At 44.5% G+C, this 23,740-nt stretch overlaps 6 protein-coding genes across 19 annotated transcripts; 4 read left to right on the top strand and 2 right to left on the bottom strand.

Moving 5' to 3' along the window:
* Positions 1-78: 78 nt before the first annotated feature.
* LOC147191675 (proteinase-activated receptor 3) lies at positions 79-3,320 on the bottom strand. Its single transcript, XM_086135829.1, has 2 exons — positions 3,216-3,320; positions 79-2,417 (listed from the first exon to the last, which is right to left on the bottom strand). Exons 1-2 carry the CDS (start codon positions 3,277-3,279, stop codon positions 1,354-1,356), a joined length of 1,128 nt encoding a protein of 375 aa, XP_085991955.1. The 5' UTR covers positions 3,280-3,320; the 3' UTR covers positions 79-1,353.
* A 1,705-nt stretch (positions 3,321-5,025) lies between these two features.
* Positions 5,026-7,925, top strand: LOC147191674 (proteinase-activated receptor 1-like). Its single transcript, XM_086135949.1, has 2 exons — positions 5,026-5,252; positions 6,036-7,925. The coding sequence occupies exons 1-2, from the start codon at positions 5,174-5,176 to the stop codon at positions 7,283-7,285; spliced, it is 1,329 nt and encodes a 442-aa protein (XP_085992075.1). The 5' UTR covers positions 5,026-5,173; the 3' UTR covers positions 7,286-7,925.
* A 473-nt stretch (positions 7,926-8,398) lies between these two features.
* Positions 8,399-10,760, top strand: f2rl1.1 (coagulation factor II (thrombin) receptor-like 1, tandem duplicate 1). Of its 2 annotated transcripts, none has more exons than XM_086135961.1 (2): positions 8,399-8,578; positions 9,184-10,760. In XM_086135961.1, the coding sequence occupies exons 1-2, from the start codon at positions 8,503-8,505 to the stop codon at positions 10,248-10,250; spliced, it is 1,143 nt and encodes a 380-aa protein (XP_085992087.1). In that variant the 5' UTR covers positions 8,399-8,502; the 3' UTR covers positions 10,251-10,760. The 2 variants fall into 2 exon arrangements, with proteins under 2 accessions (XP_085992087.1, XP_085992088.1); XM_086135962.1 differs by having other exon boundaries at positions 8,490-8,578; positions 9,167-10,760.
* Positions 10,761-11,736: 976 nt separating this feature from the next.
* On the top strand, positions 11,737-21,370 carry f2rl1.2 (coagulation factor II (thrombin) receptor-like 1, tandem duplicate 2). Of its 11 annotated transcripts, none has more exons than XM_086134423.1 (9): positions 11,737-11,961; positions 13,340-14,807; positions 15,282-15,351; positions 15,511-15,631; positions 15,698-15,771; positions 16,811-16,936; positions 17,237-17,411; positions 19,042-19,094; positions 21,079-21,370. In XM_086134423.1, the coding sequence occupies exons 1-2, from the start codon at positions 11,892-11,894 to the stop codon at positions 14,428-14,430; spliced, it is 1,161 nt and encodes a 386-aa protein (XP_085990549.1). In that variant the 5' UTR covers positions 11,737-11,891; the 3' UTR covers positions 14,431-14,807; positions 15,282-15,351; positions 15,511-15,631; positions 15,698-15,771; positions 16,811-16,936; positions 17,237-17,411; positions 19,042-19,094; positions 21,079-21,370. The 11 variants fall into 11 exon arrangements, with proteins under 11 accessions (XP_085990549.1, XP_085990547.1, XP_085990545.1 ...); XM_086134421.1 differs by having other exon boundaries at positions 17,232-17,411; XM_086134419.1 differs by having other exon boundaries at positions 16,811-17,411; positions 21,079-21,206; positions 21,288-21,370.
* On the bottom strand, positions 17,533-18,525 carry LOC147191672 (cholesterol 25-hydroxylase-like protein 2). Its single transcript, XM_086134427.1, has one exon. The coding sequence runs from the start codon at positions 18,523-18,525 to the stop codon at positions 17,650-17,652; it is 876 nt and encodes a 291-aa protein (XP_085990553.1). The 3' UTR covers positions 17,533-17,649.
* s100z (S100 calcium binding protein Z) lies at positions 20,859-23,620 on the top strand. 3 transcript variants are annotated; one of them, XM_086134428.1, is made up of 4 exons: positions 20,859-21,004; positions 21,079-21,206; positions 21,288-21,428; positions 22,646-23,620. In XM_086134428.1, the coding sequence occupies exons 1-4, from the start codon at positions 20,962-20,964 to the stop codon at positions 22,802-22,804; spliced, it is 471 nt and encodes a 156-aa protein (XP_085990554.1). In that variant the 5' UTR covers positions 20,859-20,961; the 3' UTR covers positions 22,805-23,620. The 3 variants fall into 3 exon arrangements, with proteins under 3 accessions (XP_085990554.1, XP_085990555.1, XP_085990556.1); XM_086134429.1 differs by lacking the exon at positions 20,859-21,004 and having other exon boundaries at positions 21,088-21,206; XM_086134430.1 differs by lacking the exons at positions 20,859-21,004; positions 21,079-21,206.
* The last annotated feature ends 120 nt before the right edge of the window (positions 23,621-23,740 follow it).

Below are 23,740 nucleotides of genomic sequence, written 5' to 3'. Positions count from 1 at the left end.
GAAAAATCTGATGTGAAAACTTTGCTGGATTTCCGTGTGAAAGAATCAATTGAAAAATTGAGAAACAGATGACCCGAATCAAGTGCGAATAAAAATAACTTTATTTAAACAGAGCCAAGTTACACAAGTGGAATAGCATGCCCGCACTTTGTTCCCAGTTCTTTAGGGATTGCGTGATTACAGGCGTGTCTCACTGCTTCCCGTCACCGGAAGTCCAGGAAATGCCTCTTCAATGCCTCGCCTCTTTCTTCTCAGCGCTACATTTCTGCTAAACTGTCATTTGGACAATTTTCAAAGAAGATAACAGCCATGAAAAAAACCCCCAAAAAATCCTGAAAATATGTGTATGTCCAATAAACACTTCTATGTATTAGTTGTATTGACAGACAAGAATAAAACTCTGTTAAGATGTGAGAAAACTTAGTCCGGCAAAATTCACTGTAAGTCCAAAAAAATTGTAAACATTTTTTAAAAATCCATAATACATCTTTGTCTCCATAATGTTAGGGTTTGGATGTGACCCCAATAGCACGACAACAGGCAGGTATCGTTGAAGCCAACACTTGGTGTAGTTTATTGAAGAGTCTTCGCAAAGTCCACAAGGAAATGTGGACACAAGGAACAAGAAGCTGCAGGAGATGGCAACAGAGTCCACTGGCGTGGTGACGGCACGAACTTGCACTGAAGAATGGTCTGTTAGTCAATTTGTACCAGTCCAAATGAGCAGATAGGCAACAGGTGGGTGATAAGCTGACGAGTCTCAGGTGTGAGGTGCAGAGCACCCTGGCTGAGGAGGCTGCCTGGCCCCTCCCTAACACATAAAGCATACATCTTATTTGTATGAAGGTCCTGCTCATACATAATCAGAGTCATATCGCCATTTTCAAATTTGAATTCAAAGTGTAAACTGTCGTGTAAACCCGACGTAACTTTTGTGGCCACTGGCCACGATTAAAATCAACAACCTATTAAAAAAACAAGTCACGTGGAAAAAAATAGATATCTTCTCAACAATCCATATCAACTCATACCTCGTATTAACGGTCATGATCAGGACTATCCAAATTTGTCATTATTTGTCAGAACGCCCTCAGATGATGATATAATGACCAGAAAACAAGTTTGGGGGGCTTGAAAATGTTAAAGAGCAGCAGCAATGTTGAAAAACATTTGCAAAAAAAACATATCGATAAATCATCATAGCGACAATGGTCAGGAGCTTCCAGATATGTAATTATTTTGTCAAACTACATTTGTAATGACCCAAAGAAAAAAAAACATTTGATTTTAATTTGAGTATGTTTGTAATTAGTAAAAACCAAACCATAAGGAATTGTTGATAGGTAAAATTTCTCAAGAAGACATGCTGAGGCTTTTTGGCTTAGAGGTGATGTAGTACAACCTGGATCCAGCAGATTTGGACATGAGAAGAAAGAGGAAAGGGTCCAAACAGGCATGAACGCAGCACAGACAAACGGCCACGTTGAAGACCGCATAGGAACCCTCGGTACCGTCCACAAAAAGCTGCACGTGATGGAGGAAGTGCACCGCACCCGCAGGCGTGAAGCACACTAGGAAGATGGCAAACACCAGAGAACTGGCTTTCATGTAGGCGGCCCAGTCCAGATGCGACCGCTGCAGCTCGCACATGATCCGACCGTAGCACAGGACCGTCACCACCAGCGGGCCCAAGAGTCCCACCAGCGTCAGGAAGAGGTTGTAGTGTAGCAGGAAGATGTGCGAGCCGAGGTCCAGCGGCAGCACGTCGTGGCAGGTGGTGCGGCCCAGCTCGTGGATACGAAAGCTCTGCCGCACCAGCAGCTGGGGTGTGACGGCGGCGGCGAACACCCCCCAGACGGCCACAGCAGTCCAGGCGGTGTAGCAGCGCTTAGGGAGACGCTTGTACGTAAAGGGATGGACCACGGCCAGGTAGCGCTGGATGCTGATGCAGGCCAGCGTGTGCGCCGAGCAGTAGAGGTTGCCATAGAAACAAGCCGTGACCACCCGGCAGGCGGCCTCTCCCAGTACCCAGTGGTTGCCATGGAGATGGTAGTGGGCCTTGAAGAACAGCGAGACCAGCAGGAGGAGGTCAGAGACCGCCAGGCTGCTGTAGAGGATGGCCGAGGGCACCGCTCGCACCTTGGTGGCCAGCGCGCTCAGGGTGGCCACGTTGGCTGGGACCCCCACGACCACGACCAGCATGTAGGTCATGGGGAGGACTTTGGTGCTCAGCGGGCCGTTCAGGTACCCAGCGGTGCTGTTGCTTAGCAACCGGAGCCTGGGAGGTGAGGCGGCGGGAAGGTGTGTCCTGTTCAAAGAGAAGAAGCGGGTCCGTGCCAGCGGTTGCCCTTTGAAGGTTCTGGGAAACACAACTTGGGTCGTGTTCTTCTGCACTCGATTGTTTAACTTCTTTTTACCTGCCACAAAAACATTCCATTAAGTGCACTGGAACACCCTAAAGTCTGTCGTGTCACCAACATATTACATAACAGCTCTCCGTATGACGACACAATGACCAAAAACACATTTTTTTATGACTTGAAAATGTAAAATAAATTCATAAATACACCCATTTCTCCGATTACGGGCTTTAGTCACAACTTTCCAGATCTATAAGCAGTTAGTCAAAATATTGTCACGTGATGATGTAATGATCATATAGATCTTAAAATATAGTAGCAATACACTTTGTAAAAAATGAAAATAATAACATAAAATACCATACTGAGTCATACTTCATATTAAATGGCTTTCCGGATCCCAAATTATTTGGTGAGAATACCCTCAGATGATGATACGAAAAAAGTTTTGAAATAGCAAACTTTTGATTGCAACACATCATTATATTCAAGGCCTCTTTTTTCAAATATCCTACTGCGATGATACAGTCATGCGAAAATATATTTTGATACAAGACAAAACAAGTTGATCAGGTAAACCCCCACAAATAGTGATTGTTGGTCTTTTCTGCTCATTCCACTGTCCGACTAAAATCCTACCAAATTCTCATGAGAATGAAGTTAGCGTGGGAGGCAACGTACAAAATGTCCTAGGAAGCTCAGCTGTGAAAACACGATGAAAAACATTGGGATTGTGTGAGGCACACCCTGGACAAAACATGAATCTGAATCAACTCAAGTGCCAAAAGTGAAACAGAAGCCTTTAAAAAAAATGTGCGCTTTCATTTCATGATGTGTTATTTTATGATCTCTTACCTTTCTTCTGAAGCGTTCCGTTGAGACAGAGCACCAGAACCAGCAAAAATAAATATTTCCCCATGTTTTTGTGCCCCTTTGACCCGCATGCAGCTCAACACACTCTGTTACTCTTTTACTTCACTAAGAGGGGGGGGGGGGGGGGGGGGGGGGCTTCCATGTGGGTTGGCCTCTGTGAGATTCTTACCCGGGATGTTTCTGATCCTTATTGCATTACGTGCTTTGCAATGTTCAAAGGTGACAGCCCAGCGATAACATAACTTTGTTTTATTTTTTTCCTAATGTGGACATCATAGCTCATATCTCCAATTTGGCTTCGAAATATGATCCCTTATCGTGCAGTCATAACTAACTACATGCAGAGGAAATATCTGCCGGGAAACGATAAACTTGTCTCAACACGAGCGGCTCCACTTCCGGACCTTGTGTCATTTCTGTTTCGCTTTTCCAAATTGCGGGCCCCATTTGGCCTTCTGTGGCTATTTCCCTCTTAATAACACCATTATCAAGTCACAATTATAGAAACCACATATTAAAAAAAAACTTTTATTGATGAAAAATAATCCCAAAATGCAGTGCAACTTTTGCTTTGCATTATGTGGTGGCCATTTTGATTTAACTAGCAAAGATACATGAAGCCAGTGTTGAAGCTAGAGGTAATGTCGGTTTGGGATTAGATTTTAAGGTTGTAGCTAGAGTTGGGGTTTGGCCCGGATTTGTTTTTATCTTCTCTTCTTTGTCAACCAGTCGTATGATCATATTAAACCATTGCCATCAATTTGCTTGCTTTCACAGCCACAAAAACAAGATGACGCCCACATTAGCTGCGTTCTTCCTAATTTGAAGCGAGAGGAAGAACACTTGTTTACATTTGCTGTACTGCAAGAACCCAAAAATAACTCAAGACGAGTCAACAACAGGAAACAGTTTTATCGCATGGAAACGCAGGCGAAGAAGCTCGGGCACGTATTGGAAACGAGAGTGAAATCACTTCAAACAAGGCTCCACGTCACCATGTTCCGGGACTTCCTGTTGCTCCTCTGCAGCTAAAATCTGACTGGACGATGTCGACAGCGAAGGGATAACAGCGGAAAGTAAAACCAATGAATCTTTTTGTGACTGGCACTGTGCCAAGGAACTTCATTTTGGATGTGGACTCCCACAGATTTGACTCACCAACACCTCACTTAACCTCCTTTGCTGATCTTTGTTGTCTATAAAATGTGTCAAACATTTTGATGCAAACTATACTTTGTGTTGGCTTTCGGTGTTCATTTTAAATGCATTCATTTTGGAATTGCGGTACGTCCACACAGAAGTTGGAAGGTCAAACAGTCTTTTGAGAATAGTAGTTTTGACTATGATTGAGGTCTTTCAAAGCATTTTTTAAAAATGATGTTTTCCAAAAACTTACTCTTGCACTGAACATTCTTTCAGTATTTTTTAAGGAAGCTACTTTTAAAATTTTATTTACTTTGCTTTTAAATATCTTTTTGTTCGTTTATGCTTTCAAGTTGTACTTTTACACACTGTGACGTCATGTATGAATTGTGCCATATAATTAAAGCTGCCTTGCAAAATAATATTAACAATAATGATAATAATATCTGGGGATATAAAACATCTTTAAATTACAGAAAATGAATACGTTTTGTAATGTGCTGCTTCTGTTGTCTTTTTGGACATTCGGACTACGTCTAGTCTCCAATTCGGTCATCGAACTCCTGGCTGTTATCCGGCTGCAGGGGTGACTGGAAACGTGACGTCATCTCCCATGGAATGTCGTTCCGCTCGCCGCTGACTGGTCGCAAATCGGGCCCACTTTTGGGGTGGGAGGAACCATCAGAACATCCTGAGAACGCAGAGCAGCAGCAGCCGCAGCACACTACATCGGCAGACTCTTCGAGATACTTTTTATTCTGTTCTTCGTCCTTGTATTCGATTGCTGGAGCAGCCAAATGTCTCGATCAACGCTACCCGTCCTGCTGCTGCTGCTTGCCGTGAGCGCATGCGCCGGATTGGCAGCCCACCACAATAGTAAGTTTCATGCGTCTGTGATTTTAATGACAAAGATAATAAAGTTACCGTTACTAAGCGATCAAAACAAAAATCATTTTTGTTCGTTATGTCGTATGTGTAAGTATCTTTGGGAATTATGATAACCGTTGTACCATGGGCTGACGTCACCACTCCGCTTTACAGCCGGTTGAGTCACATCTTTGACGTTCCATAAAGTTCAAAGACTTCATTGATGATTTGGAACTAGCAGATGCTCGGTGATGCTAGTAACAATTCTTTAAAATCTGAATTGTAATTCTTTTTTTCAATTTCTTTATTCCTAATTAGCATATTGAAATGTTTTTTTTTTAAATCAGAAACTTATGAGAGGTAGGGTAGGGTTTTAGGAACAAATGTACTGGCTCATGATGGTATTTCACGTTTATGTAATTCAGTGGAACATGGATTACAATAAAAGAAAAAATATAAATAGGCAACACGGTGGGCGACTGGTATGTCCGTTTCACAGTGCAGAGGTCTCGGGTTCGATTCCGGCATCCTGCCTTCTTGTTTGGGGTTTACATGTTCTCCCCGTGCTTTCGTGGATTTTATCCCGGGCCTCCGGTTTCCTCCCACACGCAGCACCCCCACGACCCTCGTGAGAATAAGCGGTTTGGATGGATGGATCAAAGAATACATTTTTTTAATGATACTGTACTATTACAATTGTTTTATTAAAAGAGTAGCATCTCTTAGTATTTGTTAGCATATACTAACATGCTAATCAACTAAAGGCTATATTAACAAAATACTTGTGTCCAGAAACCGCCACAGGACGAATGTTCTCCTACTTTGATGCCTCCTTCACCGATGAACCGTTCGCCTTGGAGGATGTATATGGTCTCGAAGTGGACCGGAGGGTGAACAGAACCCCGAGGGTCAGAGGCAGCTTGCGAGTCAGCAACGTGACTGCCATCTCAGAGGAGGTACGCAGCTTCCTGACGGGCCACCTTTCCACAGTGATCATCCCATCATTCTACGCCATGGTGTGCCTACTCGCCGTGCCCATCAACGCCTGCGCCACTCTGGCCTTCTCGCGTCGGATCCGACCCAAGAAACCTGCGGCCATCTACATGCTCAACCTGGCGTGTGCCGACCTGCTCTTCGCCGTCCTCCTGCCCTTCAAGGCGGCATACCACTTCTCCAGGAACAACTGGGTATTCGGCGAGTCCCTGTGCCGTGCGGTCACTGCCGCTTTCTATTGGAACATGTACTGCTCGGTCCTCCTGGTGGCCTGCATCAGTGTGGACCGTCTCCTAGCCGTCGTGTACCCAATTGACTCGCTGACGTGGAGGAGCCCCCGCAACGCCGTCCTAGCCTGCATTGCCATGTGGGTCATGTCACTAGCTGGCACTGTACCCTTGGTCGTCTCCGAGCAGACGTTCTACCTGAAAGAGCTGGACATCACCACCTGCCATGATGTCCGGCCAGTGGGTGAGGTGGTTGGGCTCTACGGGAAGTACTTCATTGCCCTGTGTGTCGCCCTCTTCGTCGTCCCACTGCTGGTCACTACAATCTCTTACATCCGTGTGATCTGGTCCTTGAGCCGGTCCCCTCACGGCGTTTCCGGAAGCTCCCGTCGGAGAACCAGGGCCCTGGTGATGGCGCTGACAGTGCTGGTGATCTTCTTGTTGTGCTTTGCACCCACAAACTGTCTGCTCTTGGTCCACTACACACAGCTCCACGATGGGGTGTACCAGGCCGGTGATGCCCCCGAGGGCACGTACGTCGCCTATCTGGTCTTTTTGTGTTTGGGGAGCCTCAACTGTCTGCTGGACCCGGTGCTCTACTGCTTCGGTTCATCCCAGTGCCAGCGAGAGCTCGTCGGGGTGCTGAGGTGTCAGAAAATAGCCACGAGCTTCAGCACCAGCTCATCGGACTCTTACAGGTCCAGCAGCAGGACTATCTTGAAGTCTAGCCGCATGGAAAGCTCAGAGCGAAACGTCGTGTTTGCCAAAAAGGATTCCTTGCAAGGGAGCCATGGTGGACTGTACAAGAAACTTCTGGTTTGATGACTGATCCAAGACCACTGACTACATTTCTACCACAGCATCATCTGAATGAATCATTTAACAAATAGATTCAGGAACCTTTGTGGTGGGGTCTGATGTACATAACGTATTTCATTAGATAACTACTCCTACCAGAATTTTTTAGGTCTCCTTCAGAAGTGTGTTTCAATTTCAGGAATTAGGATCTAAATGTACTTCTGCAACTTTTTGGGGTGGGCTATATACTGTGGCTCACCCTCGACTGGATGGCTACTTGCCGATAAAACAAAAAGAAATCAAACAACAGGAGGGTTTCCGACAATTAATTCATGTCCCGGTTGCATTCATGGCTGTTATTTTTGCTAAAAGCTTTGGTCTTGTTTTTACTGCCGCCTGTGATGGTCCACAGGAACCTTCTTTGATTTCTTTGGTGGGAATGTAGTTTGTCCCAATTATTTCTATTTTTACCACATAAATGTGAAATAATATTAAGCATTTAAGCACAATGGACTTTTCATTTTGCACACTACAACTATTTAAGCTGTTACATTGTAATGTTTAGCTAAATCCATATTTGTACGTGTTACGTGTATATTTGCTCACTTTGTTAACTGATATCTTCCATTACACTATCTTTGTTAAATAAACTTGTTTCAAACCACTTTTGAACCTCTTTGGCAATGATACCACACTCTTATCCTGCACAGATAAACCAGCAGGCTTTTCATGCTGCTAGCAAGTGCTTTTGCTTTCCCCTGTTGACCGTCATGAGAATTCCATCTCCATCAAGCCACAGACTCTTCTTGTTTTATCCACTAGATGGCGACAGAGGAAAGGTTTTGCCCACATTCAAACATTTTGTTTTGTCATTTATATCACGGGTTAATTGTTTACTTGACTTGATAATATTATAATTGAGAGTATTAGACAGATTAAGTATAGATAGATGGATAGATTTGTGTGTGATTGGTTAAAAAAAAGTTGACGGAATAACGTGTTTGTCGTTGTTTGAATGATTAGTAGTGGCAGTATGACCACAAATGGCACCGCGCGGTCATGTTTCACCGTGACGTCACCAAGGTGTGAAGCCCAGCTCTTCGCTAGGCGGAGACTTAAGACAGGGCAAACGCAAATTGCCACTCCCGCCGACATCACTTCCACCACCACCCACGGCGACGTCGTTGTTTTCGTGTATTATTTGTTTTATTTAACAAATAAACTTAAAATACGACGCCGCTATGACTGCGCGGGATGGACGACTTGTGCTCGTTGTCGTTTTCCTTCGTTTTCTACATCCTGGCTCGTGTGACACAGGTGAGTTCGTTTTATTTACCTTTGGAGAGCGGAACAATTTCGGCCGTTGAAGTGGTCCAGAAAGCACACATACGAAGAGAACACATGTCGTATTCATGTCTTTAATCATGGGGTGGAATATAGTAGGTTTTGTAGAAGTACTGTATGGAGTTTTTATTGCTGGGTAAGTGATGAATGCAGGTCGAACGTGGAGGTGAGGGTGAGTGTTGTGTGTGCTGTCATGTGACATGAAGTGGCGCTTCACTCTGACGTCCGTGTAACTTCCGGAAAATCTCCTTTTGGGGAAGTGCCTCACAGTAGATAGCGCAATTTTGTTCTGTCGACCCACACAGTGTCAACAATACAATAACAAATGTAAAACAAATCAGTTTCTCTGACAACCACTAATGTAAAAATAAAATCAGGAACTCCATGCAACACAGAAGCAATGTTTTATTTATGATCTATTAGTGGTTCAATGGTTCACCAGAATTGGCCGAATTGTCCTGGGTTGGAAATACTACTTCAGGTCTTATACGACTAAATATTTGTTTGGTGATTCTCCTTAAAATCTAAGCCCCGTCACTTGACTTTCTTATTAAATCCCAGCTACTTTCTCTGCACAGAGGACTTGCGAGGTTTCACCGGCACTGAGACAACCGGCGGGATTTTGTTGAGCCTGCATGCCGAATCGGTCCTGAGCAGCGGCCTCACCACCATCTTCCTGCCAATCGTTTACATTGTAGTGTTTATTGTGGGCCTGCCTGCCAACGCCATGGCTGTCTGGGTGTTCCTTTTCCGCACAAAAAAGAAGCACCCGTCGTCCATCTACATGGCCAACCTGGCTCTAGCCGACCTGCTCTTTGTCATCTGGGTGCCGTTGAAGATCGCCTATCACTTCAACCTCAACAACTGGACATACGGTGAAGGGCTGTGCAAAGTCCTGGTGGGCTTCTTCTATGGGAACATGTACTGCTCCATGGCTTTTATCGCCTGCATCAGCGTGCAGCGCTACTGGGCTGTGGTTCACCCGCTAGCGCAGCGCCGGCGTGAAAACACAGTAGCCTACGTGTCTTCAGCGGCCATCTGGGCGACGGTATGGCTGCTCACTGTGCCGCTCTACCTGTATGACCAGGAGGTGCGCGTGGTCAACCTGAACATACTCACCTGCCATGACGTCACCCGGCCCAGCCAGAAGAAGATGGCAGCAGGCTACTTCCTCACCATGGGCTCAGTGGGCTTTGTGGGGCCAGCCACCGTGTGTGCCATCTCCAATGTGCTGATGCTGCGAGCACTGCGCAGCAGCATGACGATGGACGAAACCGTGTCCAAGAAACGGCGCAAGGCGGTGGTGCTGATCATCACGGTGCTGCTGATGTTCATGGTGTGCTTTGCGCCCAGTAACATCATGCTCCTGGTGCACTATGTGTTGCTCCTAAATGAGGTACCCAACAACCTCTATGGCTTCTATATCTCCACGCTGTGCCTGGCCAGCCTCAACAGCTGCATCGACCCCTTCGTCTACTACTACATATCGGACGACTTCCGCCAGCACGTCAAGAACACGTTCCTGTGCCGGAGCCAGCGAACGGTGGAGAGGATGCGCGTGTCCTTCAGCGCGCTCAAGTTCTCGAAGAAGAGCAACACCTACATGTCCGACTCAGGTGGAAACACAGGCAGCTCGCAGTGCTAGCCGGTGTTCCAATCCTCTCCGGATAACAGACTGAGTTGAGTTGTTACTTTTCTAAATAGGGCAGCACAAAAGTACCACTGGTTGGTAAGCACATTTGCCTCATCGTTCTTAGGTTTGAAGCTTCCTCTCACATTCCCAAAATATTCAATGTAGACCCTAAATTGGCCATAGATTTGAATGTGATGACCAGTCCAGAATATAATTCGCTGTCTCCTCTCATAGGTACAAAGAATACATGTTTAAGGTTTTGTCAGGTTACTCAGGTTTCCTTTTGCATCCCTAAAACATGCATGTTGGGGTTATTATTGTCTGTGCATCAGTCTAAGAACCTCTATAACAGACCGGGACCCCAAAACAGGTGGGGAGGGACAAACACTATGCACATCTGAACATTGAAATGTTATTATTTTTTTTTTTTTAGTGGCGACTATGTGTACTATTGCTATTGTCGATCGTTTTTGTTTGAAATTGTACACTGTGAAATTAAATAAATTGTGGATTTTAAATATACTTCAAATCAGACTGTCATTCTTCAGGTGTTGGTTGGTGTTTATTTCCGAGCATTGTTTTTAACATGTCACAATGCATGCCCATGCCCTGTTGAATTATTCAGCAATGTTGTCAAAACGGTATCATCTGGAGATTTGATTAAAAATGGATTATTTGAGGATGAATGGCAATCATCTGCATGTATGGTGAAGAGTGGATCTCAACTCACACAGCTCCTATTCGTGGACACATTTGGGTGAATAATTTTGAGGCTAATCCCTCCACGTAGACAATGGCAGTAGAGTAGGATTTACACTGTCCTTCAAAACAAGGACGCAACAACGCAAACACAATTTACAGACGCAAATTAAAGAAAGACATAAGAGACGTTTTTGGAGTGAATTATGAGAAATGTTAGTCGATTTGTTCTGGTTTTCTTCAGACACAAAACAGTCGTGGTGTAATCTGACACGATTTATTATAGATAGCATTCATCCCCACATCTCCTTACTCCTGAAACATGTTTTATTTGGTATTATTGTTTAGAATATAACTACCCTTTCACAATTCTACTTAATAACCTGTATTATTTAAGCAAGATATTTTAGCATAGATCAAAATTTATGCATAACAAAGCAACCTCTTTAGATTCTTTTGTGTCTATACAGGTATAAATAAATGCTTTTCTACATTGTCTGTTTGTACCAAATGAAAACCTATGAAAACATATCATGACTGCAAACTTTATCATTGGTCTGCGCAATATCTTCTTTGTATGATTTTTATACATGTTATAAACTCCCTGTCGTGTTTGAAGAAGTTTGTGAAGTTAGATATATTTTATATTAATATTTTTTACATACCTTTAAACATATATATATATATATATATATGTGTGTGTTTTTGTTGTCTGCTCTGTGAGTTGAAGTGGAAAAAAAACGACTCTCTGACGTCACAAAGACGCGCAGGCCATGCCTCGCAGGTAGTCTCGGGGCGTGGTCGCTGAGTTTAGATGGTACCGGGGTGGACGAGTGGGTGGCTGTTTATGTTAAAATACGTACTTTCTGGGCGCAGATACAGCAAGGAGCCGAAAGTCGAACGTTAAGAGAACCGAGCGAGTGGACGCAACTGAATTGAATAGAAAGAAAAAAAATGGACCCAGCTCACTTTTTGGCACTCTCTTTGATCGTCCTGTGTCAGTTTTGGTTCGCGGATGGCGCAGGTAATTTTTTTCATTACTCGGTTAGTCTTGATTCACCCAGATATGCAATTCGGTGATTAAAATGACTGTGTTGACCAAAAACAAAAACAATCCACTAACTGATCATCGATACATCAACTTTTGACCGAGTTCAGTGCTCCAACCTCGGCCTCTGTCACCTCCGAGTTGGGACTTGTCGTGTGGGAAAATATTGTGGTTTCGACGAGGCTCGTCTGACTTGCCCACAATTTGAATACAACCAAATATTAACCCCCGGGAGTTTGAACGATCGGATGAGCCAATGCGAATTTAATTTAACCGACTTTGGGCTTTAAAATGCAAAGTTTTGAAATTGTTCGATTAAAACAAATAATTGGGTGCTATATACACTTGTAAAAAGCTCACATTTATGAAAGTAGAATTAAATACAAATATGAGAACCTGAGTCATCTAGTGATCATACCAATACAGGCAAAGTTGGACTTGTTCTACTCCACAGTCTCAACATGGCTACCTGGGAAAAAAATTCGATTAAAAATGTATGTATTTATTTAGCAGATTTATAACATTTGAGTACAGTATGCCCTTAGTCCTCTCCATTCTTGTTGGCATTCCCTGCTCCTTAATGTGTTGTGGTTTTCTATTGGAAATGTTGGGTTACAAAATAGTGTTTCATGTTTATTGCTTGAGCAGATTTGGAACATTTGAAGATTGGTGGGTAAAAAGTGTTTTTTGTTACCATGTTACTACTGTATACACTTCATGCTGCACTACTTTACAATGAACAGTTTTTTAAACCATCCTCTGTTATTAGCAAAGCTGAAAGTGTGTTTCAGCGTCTCTTTTGCTGTTAACATCTTTCTGTTTATACTGTAAATACCAAAAGAACTTAACGACTTAGCATTTGTATAAAGCTCTCATGCCCATATTTGGTTTGCGTACATGTGATGTCACATCAGTTTGTGCTTGCGTGTCATTTAGAACTAATACTGTACTATTGATGAGCCTCATACACCTGATCCTCTCCCTTTTAAGTGATGCAATCATCCCCGGAAGGGGTCAATTATTATTTTTTGCAGTTTCTCTGCAATTGCAACAATGTCATGTAGTTAAAAAAAACAAAAAAAGACCGGGTTCTTAAAAAATGGTTTACAACGCTCAAATTTTCAAACATGGGCCTTTAGTTATAAATGGCCAAATTAAACACAGAGCAGGTATGTGTTTAATTTTAGCTTAGCGTGTTACTGTGCCAGATGTTGCTGTCACAGTGCAGCGGTACCTTTACATCGGCCTCGCTTAATGCTAACATGTTAAGGAGAACCCTATTGACATGCTGATGAATCGATTATGAATGGCAGTCGTAGTTTTGTCGTGTTTGATTTATTTATTTATTTCCCAGTGGGTGGCCGTGGCTTCTTTGGCAGAAGAGACCCCGAGTCCTCGGAGCTGGTGGTGGTGGACCGTGCCACCATGGAGACCCTACAGAGCGGCCTGACCACCATCTTCCTGCCAATCGTTTACATTGTGGTGTTTGTTGTGGGCTTGCCTGCCAACGCCATGGCTGTCTGGGTGTTCCTTTTCCGCACGAAGAAGAAGCACCCGTCGTCCATCTACATGGCCAACCTGGCTCTGGCCGACCTGCTCTTTGTCATCTGGGTGCCGCTCAAGATCGCCTACCACCTGGCCGGCAACGACTGGACGTACGGCGAGGGGCTGTGCAAGGTCCTGGTGGGCTTCTTCTATGGGAACATGTACTGCTCTATTTTATTCATCGCTTGCCTCAGCGTGCAGCGCTACTGGGTGGTGGCGCACCCGCTTTCAAAACAACGCAAGAACAACAAGGTGGCGGTGGGCGTGTGCGTGGCCATCTGGATTTTTATCTGGCTCACCACCACGCCGCTCTACTTGTACCAGCACACGGCTAGGCTGCGCGAGCCCGCCATCACCACCTGCCATGACGTCAGCGTCATCCTGGACATTAAGAAGCCCTTTGAGTCCGTCCGCCTGCCTTACTTCTACTTCATCCTGATGGGCACTGTGGTGTTCCTGGTGCCCTGTGTCATCATCACGGTGGCCTACATTCTGCTTCTGCGGACACTAGGCCGCGGAATGGATAACAGCGCGGCGGCTAAGAACCGGCGGAGGGCGGTGCTGCTGATCATGCTCGTGCTGCTCACCTTCCTGGTGTGCTTCATCCCCAGCAATGTCATGCTTGTGTTGCATTACTCGCTGCTCAAGAAAGGGGTGGTGGACAACGGCTACGCTTTCTATATCACCACGCTGTGCCTGGCCAGCCTCAACAGCGTACTGGACCCCTTTATCTACTACTTTGTGTCCGACGATTTCCGCCAGCACGTCAAGAACACGCTGCTGTGCCGCAGCAGCCGGGCGGTGGAACGCATGCGAGTGTCCTTCAGCTCCATGAAGTACTCCAGGAAGAGCAAGTCATACGTGTCGGACACGGGGACCACCCAGAGCAGCTCGTGCTAGCAGGCAAGTGGACGGACGGTCGGACAGACAAACGGGTACCTCTGCCAAGGGTGGACTTTTAATGAAATGCAAGCTGCTTTTGGTACTACTCCGTACGGCCAGACTGGCAATTTCCACGAAAGACTTTCAAAGTATTTTTAACCTCATTTTGTGTTACATCATTTTGTAAATAAATACAGAAAAACAAAAAGCTGACCGTTCTTTTCAATGACTGCAAGCCGCATGGTGACACTGCCAGACCGGTATTCCTGAAATGCAGCTTTCCCCATGGCCGGCCCAGTCTTGTCCTTCCCAGATAAGAAACTGTTCAATCGAGAAAAGTGTTCTTTGCTGACCTAAAGCTTCAAAAGCCACAGACTTGCTTTGCTGCACGAGTGGTAAGCTACAGTATTAATGTCAACCCCGGACGATCAGTTTCAATCCCCTCATTTTCGTCACAACCGATTTTACCAACAGGTTTCCTTTAGGACCGTGACGATTTATCAAAGTAGTCGATAATTTAATGATAAAAATCAGTGAAGCAAAATCTCTGCATCAAAGCTTTGCAGGCATCATTTTTCCACACGGACTCATGTTACTGCAGTCGAACGTGCATCTGTTGACATCAGATGGTGCAATGGCGACGAGCCAGAAGGAAAGAGTCCATTAAAGACACGCAAAGTCACAGATACTACAGTCGATCGCGAAGATGTCAACCCCAAGTGGACAAAAATAATGCCTGCATCTCACATGTGTTGAATACTACAAAATATTTTTTTAATCTGATTCATTGGCGGGTTCACCACCCACACCATCCCAGTTTTGCGAATTGTTATAGAATAATGTCAAAAAGCATCCCCTCCCCCCCACAGAAACACCCTGCCCCCACCTCCAGGGTCCGTGATGAAACCCTACCTGGGTCAGGCCAACTGTTTGTCAGAGGTAAATGATTGTTGCCGAAGTGTTCTTTTGTTCTTCACTGCTGTTTTGTTTGTGAGTCACATTAAACCTGCGCAAGCAGACAAAAATCTTGCATCCATATTTCTTAATGTGTTCCTAGTTTTATGTCTTACAAGTGAACCCCCCCTCCCCTCACCTCAGCAGATAAGAAGAAAGTGAGGAGATGATTAACTTTAAACTAACAACACAAACCAAAGCCATGCAAGACGCACTCTTGACAGTCCACCTTTGACCTGAAGGAAAAAAAGTTTAAAAAAGAAAGGTAAAATAGCCATATATATATATGTGTGTGTGTATACACTTATATTTTCTTTCTTTCTTTTTCCAGCAACTTTGGTGTCAACCAGAGTCTGAACGGATGTGACAGGGTGACAGAAATCAATCGCCGTGTGTGCAAAGCAGGTTAGTGATTCACTCTCGCACATATGACCTCTGAGCAGTGTCATCTTGAGGTGTCGTATTTCTATCCTGCATATTCTAGGGCAGAGGTTACTGTGAGCTTTACTTCACAACAAAGGAGCTGTTTGAGATTGATTTTGCAGAAAAAGCAGGAGGACACTCCCAATTATGAAAGAGCACAGGTGGCAAAAGTCTTCCCAATGTGTTGAAGCGGATGAGACAAATTATCCATTTTAGAGCGACGATTTAAATCTCAAGGTGGTTCTGCAGGTTTTGGTTACCTGCATAAAGGCTCCTACCCCTATTTTGGGTCTGTGCGCTGCCTGTTTCCCTTGACAACAGCCCCCTATAACAAAGCTTTGAACGACAGTGCTGAAGTACTGTGTGTACCGAACTGGATGTTTAACGCAAATGTGGATGCGGTTCTACTTCTCGTATACAGTTGCATATTTTTGGTGTCGTAACAAGCGGCTATATGGCCCTGAGCTTCTCGTAAATGCCAACTGTCCTTTTCCACCTGCGTCGATGTATGGACGTAGTTCCTCTCCTGCGAGTTTTTACTTAACTTCCTGTTTTGCTGATTTTAAAAGCTTCTTGGGTGTGATGGTGGGCGGCTGTGACGGGTCCGCTCGAGGCGTCTTTGCTGCTAAAATAAACATGACCCTCTTGCAACAGACATACCGCTCATAAAGCGCAAACCACGACAAACCGGTTTTGGCCATCCCTTGTGATGAGCCACAAAGGAGAGAGCGTCACCGGGAATGCAGGGCCAAGCCAGGATTCAAACTTGCTTTCATTTGCTGCTTTAATGGTTATTGTTTTTAAAACCCTGTGAAGGGAAGTCAAGAGGTTTATACAATACAATAGAATGCATTTTACACAACTGCTGCAGCTGTCACCAAGCGCTTTAAAGAACATTTGTTTCTCAACGCATGACGTGTAAGATAAATGCTGAAGAGTTGCAGACTCAGAACTATGTAGCACTGATTTGTGGAGATATAGCATTTAAGTGTTTTTCAGCATTTCAGCTTCCTTTTTTAAGGTGTGGCTGAAAACTGGTGGAGTGACACGATTTGGCTCGGGATATAAATTGCCTCGAAGCAACTTGATAAAAACTTTGGGCGCCTTTGTTTGCATCAGTGATGTCACAATTGCTACTTACTTACAGGTAGGTCCATTTCTCCCACTGTAGCAAGCAGTTTGCAGTCGCTAGCTAAACCCTACACCCCGAAAATGCATCTTCAGCGCAATACATTTTTATTGTATCATTAAGTACGGTTAAAAAAACAAACAAACATTTTTTTTCTTTTTGTTCTTTCAATTCCATTGACAGGCTGTAGATCACATCAATGGTGGAAAATAAGTTTTATATCACCAAAAAATTTGAACTTGGATCTATATTCTTTTTACATGCAACATACATATTTAGCTCACTTGCACTTTAAATGAAAACTCCTTTCAAGCGCAGCCGCAGAGCCATTAGTATTGCAAGCCGTGCGCCCTGACCCGGGACTGCTGCTAAAAGACCACCATTCATGCACGACGGGGAGCCGGCGAGGAAAGAGAATGAGCAAGCGTGGCCGAGATCACACACAACATGCCACCCCGCTGAGATTCGCTCATTGAAAAGACACAGCTGTAAAGTAAGTGCACTTATTTGTTTTATTTTATTTTATTTAGTTTTTGTTCCCCGTGTATGGAAACAGACCTGAGAGATCGCCATAATAACAACAACAAAAGAAGAGTAGTGGAGTAGTTGAAAACGGTGCATCACGGTCTACAACGTCACATTTGACCAGAAAGTCATAAAATCGAAACAATATAGAAGAGCAGACAGGAAAGGGAACATTCTGGGTCAGGAGAAGGTACAAAAGTGATTCATTAGTCCTTCGGATCACCATCGGAGCCGTGCCCGCTGGTGGGCGGCACCATGTGGGTGCCCCCCAGCTGGTCCCAGTGGGAGAAAAAAGGCGCAAAGTTGGTGGCGGGCCACCGGTGGTGGGCGTCATGCTTTGGGGCGCCCCCCCAGAGGCCGAAGGGCACCAAGTTGTGCATGGACCACGGGAAGTCATAGCCGCAGTGGTCCTCTGTGGACACGTAGACGTTGACGACCATGAAGCCCCACGTGGTGAGGCAGTGACACCGCAGCAGAACTGGATCCACTGTGGCCCAGAAGCCCACGCTGACCAGCTCCCAGCCAGACAGGTATTGCGTGACCAGGCTAAATGGGCGCCGGTACTCATGGTGCACTGCGTGGAAGGTGCGGTAAAGCCATGGGACGCGGTGGTGCAGCAGGTGCCAGAGGTAATACTGGAAGTCGAAGATCAGCATGCAGCCCAGGATCCCCAGGGAGAACTCCCAAAGGGTGGGCGCCTGGGGAGGCAGTGGGGTGGGTGGCCTCCACAGCCACTGGCCGACAGCGGCAGGGAAGATGTAGAGCATGTGGTTGTAGGCGGTGACACCCAGCGTGGTCCCAATGCCCGGCCAGGTGACGGGTCTGTCCGGGTGCAGCCGGTAGCGGTTGACGCCGGGCCAGGCGGGTGCCAGCAGGTCCAGCGCCGTGTAGACCCCAACCAAGAGGAAGTAAGTGGAGACAGAGAGTGCCACGGGGAACAATGGGCTCCTCAGGAGGTTGTGGTGGTTCTGGCGAAGGTAGTCCCAGGCCGGCTGAAGGACCAAACTGGACCCGGGGGGGCCCGCAGTCACGTTGCTCGCCCCTGACATCCGGAATGAAACCACCTCGGCTGGAAAGAACATTCACGGCAAATCGTCTGGTGAGGCTGTGCCAACTTGGACGGTCCGACTGGCTAAAGCTTTTTATGTATATTCAAGCCCCACCTACCGTGCACCCCAAACCCCCCTCCCCATCTCCGCTTTAAAAAAAAAGGGCGCTCTGTAAAGACCCCTTTTCATGGGCACAAGGATGGTAGCCAGCACTCGGGACCCGTAGACGCTCTCATTTTTCCCCGTTTAGTCGTCCGTTTGCTCTCCCAAAAACGAGCAGTTGCTTTATTTTTTCATTACGGCAAAATTATGTAATTGATGGTTAATTTGGTCATTTGTAAATTATGTATGCTTGTATAAGTGCACATTTTTATCCTGTGTTTTAAGCTCTTGTAAAGTGTCGTTGAGTGTGATGAAAAGCGCTTTCAAATAAAATGTATTATTATTATTATTTGCAAGACAAACTTGTTGCAGATATTTAGAAATTCAATACACATTTCTATCTATTTTTATCTAATGTATCTACTATTCTATCTTTTTTTTTTCTAGTCTCAAGAAGCCCTGCTTGAAAGGACACAGGAAGTCCGCCATTTTGGATCAAGGTAGCTCATTTAGGGTCATTTTCGCCATTTCCGGGGCTACCTCAAAGACAAACTTGTCCAAGAGATTTTGAAATGTAATAGATGTACACAAAAAAGCACCCGAAGCCAAATCTGGAGCAAAGCAAGTCTGCCATTGAGGTTTAAATATCTTGTTTTAATGTCATTTTGGCCATTTCCAGTGGTCACACTTGTCCTCAAGATTTTTGTCCGATTGCTACTAAACTTGAACCGGGTGAACTAAAGAAAAGGTCAGAGCATGACCAAACGTCAAACGTGTATCTTGTAGTGTGGAAGTGGGTTAATATGTCTCACACAAGGACACACACACACACCACAAAAATGCTCATTTGAGGCTTTCAAAAGGGAAGTCAATCCCACTTCCTCCCATTGTACGTCCATTGTGAGCTTTTTTTGTCTTGTTATATTGCGAAAATTTTGCATGATTTATTTATTTTTTGCATGATTAATGAGGTGTCATAATTCTTGTTTTGTGTCATTTCCTTAGTGTCTGACGTAATTGTCCTTGTCGTTACTTCCTTCCCTTACTCTGCATTGTGGTTGCCAAGGAAACTGCTGGGTGTTTTTTTGGGGGGGGGCACAATTTTCAAACACACTTTTCTTTTAATTTCAATTATTTATGGAAAATATTATTTTAAAGGCTGGCATTGTGGACGACTGGTTAGCACGCCCCCCTCACAATGCAGAGGTCCAGGGTTCGATTCCGGCTCCGTCCTTTCTATGCGTAATTTGCATGTTCCGTTGCTGGCAACCAGTTCAGGGTGTGCCCCGCCTACTGCTCGAGCATGCCCGTAAGCCTTGTGAGGATAAGTCGATTAGAAAATGGATGGATGGATGAGTAGATGATTTTAAATTTGAGGTTAAATGGCCGGCCCATTGTGTTGTCTCCAAAGGGCCTGTAGAGAGCAGTAGAACTCAACACAGTGGTGTCTGAATCTGTCCATCCATCCATCCATCCATCCATATACACAGTTGGTGTGTGTATGAATACGTGTCAATATGTTTATTCACATAGTCTGCAATATACCATAGACTATAAACATTATCATACTTTAATGCCTGTCACACATTATATACCACACTCGCATACTCTCTTGAGGGACAAAGTCACATTGAGGATGTTGTGTTATCTTTGCAACAACCTCGCGGATGCCACAGAGTACAGTCCGTCAAGCAGCCCATAAATAAACTGCTGATCTGTTGAACCACTATTTCAATTTATCTCAGCGACATGACAATAACAATCATTTAATGATGCTCGGCTCCTGCTGCTGCAAGAGTTTCGTCAAGTCTAACAAATGGAAACCTGCTGCGGCTGCGAGTGGAAGAAAAAATGTCCTGCGGGGCTCCTCTTTAGGGGCTGGCTGCTATTCTGGTTGGCGGCTGTTAAGTCAGGAAAATTAGAAAAGGATGAAACTCACCATGGTTAAAAAATAAACCTGGCTTCAGAGCAAGAAAACAAACAAAGTCATTGAGTCAAGTGATCTGAGTCTATTCTCTTTCAAGCTATTCTGTAAACTGAATTGTCCGAATCAACAGTGTTTCCTTACAAGTCCGTTAAATGAGTTTTCCAGTGAGGCCGCGAACTGGACTCGTCCGATTCTTTTTTTCTACTCATTCCTAAAACTCAAGTCAGTAAACCTCCCCATCCAAATGTGTTTCTCGGCGAGTCTGTTAACTAATCAGAGTCTGTCGTCTTTCCAGTGATTCCCGCCAAAGCACTCATGGTATTCTGTTTAATACAGACTGAGGAACCTTGATTCTCTGAGAGGGTTCAAATCCTCCAGGGACTCACCTGTGTGACTCAGCTCACATCCTGCGATCATTGCAATATCAACCCCCAAATCACATGGGAGAGCACGGAATGATTGAACACAGAGATGGAGAAGGCGGTGTGTAGGCTCTCTCGCACCCTTCGGGGGGGAGTGGAGGCAAGGTCACATTAGCAATTGTTTTGTTTTCCAAGCACGCGGCTGGAAAGGAAGATGGTCGCCATGGATGCTCTCGCCTGTGGAATTAATTACCCCGTCGGGCGGACCCCTGCAGCTGTCAACGCCAACTCTCCCCATTTGTGGTTCCCTTCCTGACAAACAAGTCAGCCGTCACACCTGAACACCTCCACTCCCAGGTAGGACTACTCCTCTTCTTCATCTTCTGCTTATTTGGGCCAGCAAGATGCCGAGTCAGCTGGAGGGCGCCATGGACGCGCTGATCGCCGTCTTTTACAACTACTCGGGCCATGACGGAGACAAGTATAAGCTGAACAAGGGCGAGCTCAAGCAGCTGCTGCACACCGAGCTCACGGACTTCCTCACGGTAAGCCTTTGACCCGTCGTCGCGCTTTTTCTCTTCACTTCATTCACGGAGTCACCTCATCTTTATTATATCGTGCTTTGGGGAGGTGTGAATTGCCAAAAGGACAGCCTCATGATCATGTTTCAGAGAGCGACTGTATACAGGAAACGATGAAGGCATCTTTTGACCTTGTCCATCACCAATGGGATATGTAGTAGACAGCGGGGGTTGTCCAGTTGTTGAAGATAAAGCCCCCCTGAGCCCACGTGATACCAAATAGCACTTTCGGTGATTGAGACGGTCATCTGGAAATTTGCTGTCACAGACATGTTTATTATTATTTTTAGTTTCTTGTTATCGTCCTGCATGTGAATGGAAGCGAAGGCCTCAGCTGCTGGCGCGTCATCAGTGTCAACCGGGGCCCCCGTCACTTCCAAATATAGATGCTGCCATGATGTCATCATAGCCCCGTGGGTGGCAATTGAATCTGATTGCAGACCTTGAGTGCAGGGATAGTCTTGTTTCATTGCATTTAAATCATAAAAGCAGTGAAAGCTTAGAGCGATTAGTATTATTTTTTTTCAATTTGACTGAATTGAAAACAGTAAAAATGTATTCAACTATAATGTATTCTTATTGAATAAAAAATATTCTAATGTCTTCAATAGTAGTTCATATTTGAATTTAGCTTTATTTTTAACTCAAAATACATATTTTAATATATTTAAATACATTTATTGTATTTAGTTAAATACTTATTTTAAATTCAAATAGAATTCAAAAAATGTTACTCTGGAAAATTAAAGAAAAAATCTGTTGAACTTTTTTTACACATCTCAACTTCTCTCACAGCTCATCAGTACAGCACTTGTTCGAGAGTAAAGCATATATGACCGTGAGAACTGTTATATTGTCTGTCCAAATGTGTTGCTTCACTATTAGTGTTCAGTGCATTGCTTAAAGGTTTATGGCAGTAAAACATAGATGCTTTTTAGTGTTAGCATTAAGCTACGAGACTGAAACGCTAAGCTCCGTGGTTGTTTTAAATACACACGTATAATTTAATAGTAACAGTGACAGTGAAACTTCAACTGGAAGTGCTGCTTATTGTGAAAAGAAGTTAAGATGAGTTTGCCCTTAGCTGGCAGTTGTAAATAAAAGGTACCGTTGTAAATGACACATCTTCAAGTTCTTGAGCATGGTGTAATTTATTTATGTATTTATTTATTTATTTTCAGTCGCAGAAGGACCCACTGCTGGTGGAGAAGATCATGAGTGACCTGGACTCCAACAAAGACAACGAGGTGGACTTCAATGAGTTTGTTGTGCTGGTGGCTGCGCTCACCGTTGCCTGCAACGACTTTTTCCAAGAACAGAATAAGAAGACCACCAAATAGATGTTCCCTTTTAAACCAAAAAGTATAGCTTTGTCATTAAAAAAAAAAAAAAAATGAATGTTGATTTGCACTGTTGTCAATAAATGTGATGATTTCCCTTTCCTTTTAAAGCATGCCCTGGTGGAGTATCGTTTTGTTTTATTTTAGTGACCAGCAAAGCTAGAAAAAAATGCTTTAAATCCCCACGCCTCCATCCCCTATCAAATTCCACCTTCACCATGACCCAGACATCATCACACACACGCACGAACACACGCACACGAGCAATCTTATTTTATTGTGTGTGAAAGTGTGAAAGCACATCTGTGTTTCCACACTTTGAGCTGATGCAAACCTCACACCCCGCACATCCTAGCGGCCATTTTAGACAAGCGGAAGCGACCCTCCTCCTAGAAAGCGTGACGCACGGAGCACCTGCGTCCAGTCGCGTCGGACCCTCACTTCCGACACACTTTCCCGCCTCAGGCACTGAATCCGACATTTCCGGCAAGGCGTAAAATCCAGAATAAAATATTCCCATTTTCCAGCAAAATAAATTACGTAGGATGTTTTTTTTTTTTTTTTTAAATACTCAAATGTACCTTGTCAACTTAATTAGCTTTGATTGAAATGAGCGGATGCGGGCAGCCCGATGGGACGTCGTAATTTCGAGTCGTACAGCGCTGAAAAGGTTGCAATCAATCAAGACGTCCTTGGATAATTTTACAATTTACATTGAAGGGATTTGTTATGGCTGTTGAAGCACTGATGACAAAAAAAATGTAGCTTGCCTTGATGCTTTGTAGTTTTTTTACTTCAATTAAAAGGTTGAAAATACTTCATTTGATTCATCTTTATTATATTGCGCTTTCACAACAGCTCAAAACAACAATGACAAATTATAATAAATTATTGTCAAAAGTTGTTTTTTTTGGAGCCTCATTTTGAGTGCAGCTT

The sequence above is a fragment of the Hippocampus guttulatus genome, chromosome 17 (genome assembly GCF_054856545.1).
Source record: "Hippocampus guttulatus isolate MCC_2025c chromosome 17, RoL_Hgut_1.0, whole genome shotgun sequence".
Lineage (NCBI taxonomy): Eukaryota > Metazoa > Chordata > Actinopteri > Syngnathiformes > Syngnathidae > Hippocampus > Hippocampus guttulatus.
The sequence above is the reverse complement of the archived record's forward strand: the minus strand, read 5'-3'. Positions and strand labels throughout refer to the sequence as shown.

What these genes read in the sequence shown, in the direction of transcription:
- LOC147191674 (XM_086135949.1), top strand. Translation starts at nt 5,174, where the DNA reads ATGTCTCGATCAACGCTACCCGTCCTGCTGCTGCTGCTTGCCGTGAGC. An exon ending in ATTGGCAGCCCACCACAATA is followed by an intron (nt 5,253 to 6,035) that starts GTAAGTTTCATG and finishes ACTTGTGTCCAG; the next exon opens with AAACCGCCACAGGACGAATG.
- LOC147191672 (XM_086134427.1), bottom strand. Translation starts at nt 18,525, where the DNA reads ATGTTCTTTCCAGCCGAGGTGGTTTCATTCCGGATGTCAGGGGCGAGC.
- f2rl1.1 (XM_086135961.1), top strand. Translation starts at nt 8,503, where the DNA reads ATGACTGCGCGGGATGGACGACTTGTGCTCGTTGTCGTTTTCCTTCGT. An exon ending in TCCTGGCTCGTGTGACACAG is followed by an intron (nt 8,579 to 9,183) that starts GTGAGTTCGTTT and finishes TTCTCTGCACAG; the next exon opens with AGGACTTGCGAGGTTTCACC.
- s100z (XM_086134428.1), top strand. Translation starts at nt 20,962, where the DNA reads ATGGGAGAGCACGGAATGATTGAACACAGAGATGGAGAAGGCG. An exon ending in ACACAGAGATGGAGAAGGCG is followed by an intron (nt 21,005 to 21,078) that starts GTGTGTAGGCTC and finishes TTGTTTTCCAAG; the next exon opens with CACGCGGCTGGAAAGGAAGA. An exon ending in AGCTCACGGACTTCCTCACG is followed by an intron (nt 21,429 to 22,645) that starts GTAAGCCTTTGA and finishes ATTTATTTTCAG; the next exon opens with TCGCAGAAGGACCCACTGCT.
- f2rl1.2 (XM_086134418.1), top strand. Translation starts at nt 11,892, where the DNA reads ATGGACCCAGCTCACTTTTTGGCACTCTCTTTGATCGTCCTGTGTCAG. An exon ending in TTGGTTCGCGGATGGCGCAG is followed by an intron (nt 11,962 to 13,339) that starts GTAATTTTTTTC and finishes TTTATTTCCCAG; the next exon opens with TGGGTGGCCGTGGCTTCTTT.
- LOC147191675 (XM_086135829.1), bottom strand. Translation starts at nt 3,279, where the DNA reads ATGGGGAAATATTTATTTTTGCTGGTTCTGGTGCTCTGTCTCAACGGA. An exon ending in CGGAACGCTTCAGAAGAAAG is followed by an intron (nt 2,418 to 3,215) that starts GTAAGAGATCAT and finishes TTTTTGTGGCAG; the next exon opens with GTAAAAAGAAGTTAAACAAT.